General features: G+C 64.8%; 1 protein-coding gene across 2 annotated transcripts; it reads left to right on the forward strand.

Annotated features, from left to right (window-relative positions):
• The first annotated feature begins 222 nt into the window (after positions 1-222).
• Positions 223-7,742, forward strand: ABCF1 (ATP binding cassette subfamily F member 1). 2 transcript variants are annotated; one of them, XM_040578207.1, is made up of 26 exons: positions 223-351; positions 1,071-1,117; positions 1,185-1,268; positions 1,438-1,570; positions 1,747-1,781; positions 1,977-2,081; positions 2,199-2,264; positions 2,360-2,425; positions 2,533-2,613; positions 2,703-2,780; positions 2,879-3,004; positions 3,505-3,605; positions 3,699-3,784; positions 3,882-4,021; positions 4,091-4,239; positions 4,318-4,401; positions 4,700-4,824; positions 4,930-5,042; positions 5,428-5,599; positions 5,876-5,950; positions 6,100-6,170; positions 6,532-6,564; positions 6,947-7,115; positions 7,200-7,264; positions 7,356-7,428; positions 7,515-7,742. In XM_040578207.1, exons 1-26 carry the CDS (start codon positions 285-287, stop codon positions 7,679-7,681), a joined length of 2,511 nt encoding a protein of 836 aa, XP_040434141.1. In that variant the 5' UTR covers positions 223-284; the 3' UTR covers positions 7,682-7,742. The 2 variants fall into 2 exon arrangements, with proteins under 2 accessions (XP_040434141.1, XP_040434140.1); XM_040578206.1 differs by having other exon boundaries at positions 224-351; positions 2,697-2,780.
• Positions 7,743-7,783: the final 41 nt, after the last annotated feature.

Below are 7,783 nucleotides of genomic sequence, written 5' to 3' on the forward strand. Positions count from 1 at the left end.
AGGATAGACGGACCAGCGCAAACCAATAGAAGAGCACGTTACCCCAGAAGGGGGCGGGATAAACCCCCGAAAGCCTATGGGAGGAGGAATCACCATACAAGAAGGCGGGACGTAGCAGCCCGGCCCGAAACGGGGTCAGCGGGCGGGACTCGTTATTCAGCGAACCAATCGGAAGTAGCAACGGCCCGGGCCGGCGAGGTGGCGGACCGGAAGCGGCGCCTCTGCCGGTCGGCGCTCTAGGCGCATCTCTGTGGTTGCGCAGGCGCAGTACGCGGCGCCCGGCCATGCCGAAGGGAGCGCGGCCGGCGGCGGCCAAGCAGGAGGAATGGCGGGGGGAGGGCGATGGGCAGGGTAAGCCGGGGCAGCTGGGGCCCTCCGGCGGCGAGGGAGGGGTGTCAGGACACTCGGGAACTTGGGGGGCAGGGACCCGGGTACCTGGGCCCCCTGACAGGAGAGTGAGGCCTGTGGGAGGAGGGGGCTGTGACAGCGGGAGGCCTGGAGTCTTGGGGGGGGGGAAATGAACCCCTTGGGGTGGGGATTGGCTCTTTGGGGGCCGGATTTACACTTTGCGGGGTGAATAGCACTTTGGGGGCGGATTAACTCTTTTTAGAGGAGGGAATTAACCCTTTTTGAGGAGGATCTAGCCCCAGATCTAAACCCTTTCTGGGGGGATTCAGTCTTTTGGGGAACAAATTAAATCTTTCGAGGGGAATTGACATGTTTGTGGGGGGGATCAGCCCTTTGGGGGAGGTTAACCATTTTGGGTAGGAAATTAACCCGTCGAGGGGGTAGAATTAAGCTTTTTTGGGGGGCCTTGGGCGCCTCGGTGTGTTGGTGGGGTGGCAAAGCGGATGGGAGGGAGGGGAAGTGCCCAGTCGGCTGGTTCCCCTGGGTCCCGTAGCACGTGGTGGGGGTTGGCAGGGGGCAGCTGGGTCCCTTGTGGTGGTGGGGGGCGCGGGGTGGCCCTGGGCACCTCAGGGCAGCGTGGGGTGGGTGAGGCAGAGCCTGCCCAGACGCCTGGGGCCTCATGAGTGACGCTGTTTTCCCCTCCCTTCCCACCCGCCACGCAGACCAGCAGGTGAAGAAAGGCAAGAAAGACCGGCGAGGCAAGAAATCGGTGAGCACTTGACCCCTGACCCCTGACCCTAGCCCTGCCACCCCTGACCTCTGCTCTTTGCCCTTAGTTCTTCGAGGAGCTGGCAGAGGAGGAGAAGCCGGCACCCGCTGAGGTCCCCACCCCCTCGGAGAAGGAGGCACCACCCCAACAGGTTCGTTAGGGCTGTGCTAATGAGGAAAGTGGAGCTTATTGAGATAAAGAGGTGGGGCTAAGGAGGGTGGGGCTGGGGGGGGGGACATTGGGGTACCTGGGGCTTAATGAATGGAGAGATGACAAGTAATTAAGCAGATGCTTAACGTGTTTTCCCCGCTGTCCCCAAGGCCTCCCGGAAGAAGCGAGACCGGCGGAAAGAGCGGCGGCGGCCAGGGGCAGAGCCTGAGCCTGAAGAAGTAGAGCTTAGCCGGCGCCTGCAGGAGCTGGCAGCTGCTGGCAGTGAGGAAGAGGAGGAGGAAGGTGAGTCCCGCGAGGGTGGGGGGTCCTTTATCACCTTCCCCCCACCCCCAGGAGCAGTGAGTCTGCCTGGGCTAGAGCATCCCCGCCAGGAAGTGCTGGGCTGGGGCTGCTCTAGGGCTTGGCTGACCTGCAGCTTTATGGCTCCTCACTAAACCCAATCCCCGTCTCCCCCACAGCACCAGCCCCCAGGAAGGGGGGGAGGAGGAGGAAGGTGAGTGCGCGGGGAGGGTCCCCAAAATATGAGGTGGGGGGACACCCTGAAAATGGGGAGAAGCAAGAATAGGGGGAGAGGAGACTGAGGGAAAGGAGCCAGAATTTGGGTCTGGGGAGCTGGGACTCCTGGAAATACTTTGGGGGGAAATAATTTGGGGTCCCTGGTCCACACTCCGTCATGTTCCCCTCCCAGGGTGGCAATGTCTTTGCGGCATTGAGCCAGGAACAGAGTGAGGAGGAGGAGGAGGAAGATAAAAAGGACGAAGGCTCACGGCCCGGCAAGAGCAAAAGCAATAAGGTGGGGGTACCTGGATGCCTGATTCCGCTTAGGGGTGGGGGCACCCCAAAAGCTGGATCATGTTTGAGGGGAGGGGCCTGGATGCCTGGGTCCCTCCTCTCTGACAGTTCCGGGCAGGAGGAAGAGGAGGGTGAGAAGAAGAAGAAAAGCCGGAAGAACGAAAAGACCAAGGCAAAGCGGCAGGTGAAGGAGTGGTTTGGCAGGGGAGGACACCCCGGGGTTGGGGGATCCCCATGCTTTGGGGTCTCACCCCACTGTTCCCCCCACACACACCCCAGGGAAAAGCCCCCAGCGAGGATGAGGCCGAAGGCTCTGATGAGGATGCGCAGCCCAAAGGCGGGAAGGTGAGGGGGGTGGGGCAGGGCAGTCCCAGAGGCCTGGGTCGTTTGCGGGGGGGGATGGGGTGCTGAACCCCACCACCATACTGTGTCTGCGTACCTGCCCGCCGCAGAACAAGTTTACGGCTCTGCGTGATGATGATGATGAGGATGATGAAGCCGAGGCCGAAGAGCCCCGGAAGGGCGGCGAGCCTGTGAGTCCCTTGGGATGAGGGGGAGGGGGGAGCCCCCCAAATACTGGGGGCTGATGGCAGGGGGGTGCTGTCCCATATCACAGCATGAGGAGGAGGAGGAGGCTGGGAGGAAGGCCGAGCCCGACGCCCGCGTCAGCAAGAAGGAGAAAAAGAAGATGAAGAAGCAGGTGAGGGGGGGGGCGCGGAGCCTGGTCCTAAATGGGTGTGGCCTGTGAGGGCGTGGCTTGGCGCTGACCCCGCCCCTTTGTCTCCCCCCCCCCCCCAGATGGAGTACGAGCGACAGGTTGCCACCATAAAGGCGGCGGCGGCGGCGGGCGAGAACGACTTCTCAGTGTCACAGGCCGAGCTCTCCTCGCGACAGGCCATGCTGGAGAATGCCTCTGACATCAAGGTGACCCTGACACCCACCCTGGGGACCCCCCAGATCCCCCCCAAAAGCCCCTCAGGTGGTACCTACTTTCTCCCCGCCTCTGTGAAGTGGTATCTTCCGTGTTCCCCCTCTTACACTAGAGATGGAATCTTCCGTCCCCCAGTGGGCTGCATCTGGTACAGAGATGAGCTGAACTGGGATGCTCTGTTATATGGGAACGGGGGTGGGGTGGGGTGGGGGAGGGGGGGTTTGGACCATGCCATTGTTGTGGGGAGGAGGGGATTGGGTCACCCCATTATACAAGGAAATGGGGGGGACCAGGGCACACCATTACAGTAGGGAGGAGAAACAATTCGGCCATACCATTGTGCTGGGGAAAAGGAATGGAGGGTCAGGGGGGCTAGGGGGTCGGGGGGGGGGGGGGGCTGGAGGGGGGCAGGGGGCCACAGCTGGGGGGGTGGGGGCTGCCCCATTACTCAGGGGAGTTCCCTGACAACCCCCCCCCCCTTTACCTGTGGCAGCTGGAGAAGTTCAGCATCTCGGCCCACGGGAAGGAGCTCTACGTCAACGCTGACCTCTACATCGTGGCTGGGCGCCGCTACGGCCTCGTAGGACCCAATGGGTGGGTGCCCCCCGCCCTGGGGGGGCTGGGGTGGGGGTAGGCAGGGTCGTTACCCCCCCACCCAGCAGGGTTTAACCCCTCGCTCACCTGCAGGAAAGGGAAGACAACGCTGCTGAAGCACATCGCAAACCGGGCGCTGAGCATCCCCCCGAACATCGATGTGCTGCTCTGCGAGCAAGGTGTGCCCAGGGGTCTCGGGGTCCCCTGGATACCTAGCTCCCCCCAAAACACCTGAGACCCCCCCCCCCCAAAAAAACCACCTTCCCTGTCCCCCAGAGGTGGTGGCGGATGACACACCGGCAGTGCAGGCGGTGCTGCGCGCCGACACCAAACGACTCCGGCTGCTGGAGGAGGAGAAGCGGCTGCAGGCGATGCTGGAGAAAGGTGACGACGCAGCTGCCGAGCGCCTGGAGAAGGTACAGGGACACCTGGGGACATCGGGGACCCCCTGAGGACCCCTCAAAATTACACCCACTGCCCCCCAGGTGTATGAGGAGCTGCGGGCGATCGGGGCAGCCGCTGCCGAGGCCAAGGCGCGGCGTATCCTGGCCGGTCTCGGCTTCAATCCTGAAATGCAGAACAGGGCGACAAGGAAATTCTCCGGTGGGTGGCGGATGAGGGTGTCATTGGCCCGGTAAGTGACGGGGGGGACGCTGGGGGGGGGTGTCACAGACGTGGCTGGGACCCGGTGGTGACACTGCTGTCACCTCAGGGCCTTATTTATGGAGCCGACGTTGCTGATGTTGGATGAACCCACCAACCACCTCGACCTCAACGCAGTCATCTGGCTCAACAAGTAGGGACGTGGGACAAAGAGGGGGGCACAAGGGATGTGACGGGAGGGTCCCGGGGTGAGGGAGACCCGGAGCTGGGATGTCCCCAGGGTGGCTTTGTCCCCAGGGTGTGGTGTCCCTGGCAGGGGTTTGGCCTCCCTGATTCGAGCTGTCCCCAAGCGCGGTGTCCTGCCGGATTTCCCCCAAGATGTGACTCCCCTATGGAGGGGGGCTTGGCCCCGTGCTGGGGGTTGTCCCTAAAGCCAGGGTGTCCCCTCGACGTCCCCACACCTCGATGTCCCCATCCCCCTCCTACCCCAGCTACCTGCAAACCTGGAAGAAGACGCTGCTGGTGGTGTCCCACGACCAGGGTTTCCTCGATGACGTCTGCACCGACATCATCCACCTCGATGCTCAGCGCCTCTTCTACTACCGGGGCAACTACAGTGCGTAAGGGGGGGGGGGTCGAGTGGGGGGAGGGGCTGGAGCAATTAGTGGGGGTTACTTGCCCCTCCCAGCCCCCGTGACGTCCTGCCCGTTGTCCCTCACAGTGACATTCAAGAAGATGTACCAGCAGAAGCAGAAGGAGCTGCTCAAGCAGTTTGAGAAGCAGGAGAAAAAGCTCCGTGACCTGAAGGCCGGTGGCAAGTCCACCAAGCAGGCGGTGAGCGAGGGGAGATCCCTCTGGGATCCATTCCCTTGGGATCCCTTACCCGCCAGGATCACCATCTGCCCCCAGCATCTCTCTGTTACCCCGTGTCCCCCCAGATCCCTGCCCTGGGGACCCCCACCCCTCCTGGGATCCCCCTGCCACACAAGCTGCCCTCCCCTCCCTACAGCGGGGATCCACTGCAAGGATCTGGAAGGACCTGGGGGCCAGATTGGTGCCAGGGTGGGGTTACTAGATCTGTTACTCGTGGCGCTCCCCACTCTTTATCCTGCCACGTAGCCCAGCTCCCTGTAAGGGATCCGATGGTGGGTGTGAGGGGAGGCTCAGCAGATCCCAGAGCAGATCCCTGATGAGATCCCCTCCCCCCCCCACCCCTCAGGAGAAGCAGACGAAGGAGGCGCTGACGCGGAAGCAGCAGAAGTGCCGGCGGCGGACAGCAGCGGAGGAGGCAGCCGAGGCCCCGGAGCTGCTGAAGCGACCCCGGGAATACACCGTCCGCTTCACCTTCCCCAACCCGCCCCCCCTCAGCCCCCCCATCCTCGGCCTCCACGGTACCCGGGGGGGCACCTGGCGGGTTGTGGGGGTGCTCCGGGAGGGGGGGTGTGGGGAAGATACGGGGCACTGGGGGGGTGCTTGGGGGGCTGTGGGGGTTTTGAGGGGTAATTTGGGGAGACTTGGGGCAGCAGAGAGGGGTTATGGGGCTCTGTGGGGCCTCGGGGGGGCTGTCGGGGAGCGTTTGGGGGTGTCTAGGCCCCCCCCCCATCTCAGCCCCCCCCCCATCTCAGCCCCCTCCCATCTCATCCCCCTCCCCATCTCCCCATGTGCAGGCGTTGATTTCGGCTACGAGGGGCAGGAGCTGCTCTTCCGCAACCTCGACTTCGGCATTGACATGGAGTCCCGGGGTGAGACCCGACGTAAACATGGGGGAGGGGGGAGGGGAGGGACACCCCCCCCCCCCGCGATAACGGGGGGAGGGGGCCAGGAGACCCCCCAATAACACAGGTCGCCGGGTGTCCCCCCTTTTCCTCTGCTCTCTCCCCCCCCCCCCCAGTTTGTATCGTGGGCCCCAACGGCGTGGGGAAGAGCACGCTGCTGCAGCTGCTCACCGGGCAGCTGACACCGGTATGGACACCCCACCCCCACCCCCCAAAAAAAAATGTGGGGGTGCACCCCAAAAATAGGGTGGGAAGAGACGGGGGGGGGGTGTGTGTCTTGGTCTGGGGGATCCTCTGCGTTTTGGGGCTCCCCCCGTGTATTTGTGAGGCTCTTGGGGAGCAGGGGAAGACCCTACATCCCCCCCACCCTGAGGGGTCTGGGGTGCCCCGGGGATGGGGGGGGCGGGGGGGGCTCCCAGGGTGTTGGCAGGTACAGGGGGGGCGGGTTGGGGACCCCCCGGTGCCTCTGGGTTGGGGTGAGGGGGGGGGCTGGATGTTAGGGTCGGTCCCCACCCCCACCCCCCCGCCCAGGACTATTTTCCTTCCAGACACGAGGGCAGATGCGCAGGAACCACCGACTGGTGAGTAGGGGCGGGGTCTCGGGGGGGCGGGGTCTCGGGGGGGCGGGGTCTCGGGGGGCGGGGACTAGGGAGGGGCGGGGCCTCTGGGGGGGTTAAAGATGGGCGCTTTGGCAGGGGGTGTGTCCTGTGGTCATGGAGGCGGGGCTTCCAGGGGGAGGTGTGCAGATGGAGGGCGGAGCCTCGGGGTAGGGGCGTGGCATCCCATCGGTGAGCTTGGGGTGGGGGGCGTGGCCTGTACAGGGGGCGTGGCTTCCCACAGCAGTGTGGCCTCACCCCTGGGGCTGTACCACACAGCGAAGCCAAACTGGGGGGGGGCGGGGGGCGGAGTTAAACCCGGGGGTGTGGCCGGTGGGCGTGGCCTGAGCGCGCCCCTCCCCTGCAGAAAGTGGGCTTCTTCAACCAACAAGCGGCCGAGCAGCTGCGGCTGGAGGAGACGGCAGCCGAGTACCTGCAGCGCAACTTCAACCTGCCGCACCAGGACGCGCGCAAGTGCCTGGGCCGCTTCGGGCTGGAGGGCCACGCCCACACGCTGCAGATCGCCAAGCTCTCCGGTGGGGGCGGGGCCTGACAGGGGGAGGGGGCTCTGGGGGGGTGGGCGGGGCTCTGAGCCTGTCCCCTCCCCCCCCTCCCTGCAGGCGGGCAGAAGGCGCGAGTGGTGTTTGCCGAGCTGGCCTGCCGCGAGCCCGACGTGCTCATCCTGGTGAGTGGGTGGGGGGCGAGGGGGCGGGGCTTGGATGGGGCCACACCCTTCCTGGACCCACCCACCTCCCTCGTTTCCCCTCCCCCACCAGGACGAACCTACCAACAACCTGGACATCGAATCCATCGACGCGCTGGCCGACGCCATCAACGACTATCGGGGAGGTGAGGCGGGTGACGGCAAGGGGGGGGGGGGGGGGCGCGGCGGTGTGACATCATCGTGACATCATCATGACATCATTGTCGCCCAGCCGTCATCGTGGTGAGCCACGACGCCCGCCTGATCACGGAGACGAGCTGCCAGCTGTGGGTGGTGGAGGAGCAGGGCCTCAGCCAGATCGACGGCGACTTCGACGACTACAAGCGGGAGGTGCTGGAGGCGCTGGGGGAGGTGGTCATCAACCGCCCCCGCGAGTGAGGGGGTGCTGCGGCGGGGGGAGGGGCAGGCAGCCTCTGCACCCCTCCCCCACTAATAAAAAGGACTGGTGCACCAGTGGCTGGAAAGTGCTTTGATTTGGGG

The sequence above is a fragment of the Falco naumanni genome, chromosome 24 (assembly GCF_017639655.2).
Source record: "Falco naumanni isolate bFalNau1 chromosome 24, bFalNau1.pat, whole genome shotgun sequence".
In the NCBI taxonomy this organism is placed as follows: Eukaryota; Metazoa; Chordata; class Aves; order Falconiformes; family Falconidae; genus Falco; species Falco naumanni.

Coding starts and splice junctions, on each gene's coding strand:
- ABCF1 (XM_040578206.1), top strand. CDS start 285: ATGCCGAAGGGAGCGCGGCCGGCGGCGGCCAAGCAGGAGGAATGGCGG. Junction 352..1,070: donor GGGGGAGGGCGATGGGCAGG/GTAAGCCGGGGC, acceptor CCCGCCACGCAG/ACCAGCAGGTGAAGAAAGGC. Junction 2,614..2,696: donor CCCGGAAGGGCGGCGAGCCT/GTGAGTCCCTTG, acceptor CCCATATCACAG/CATGAGGAGGAGGAGGAGGC.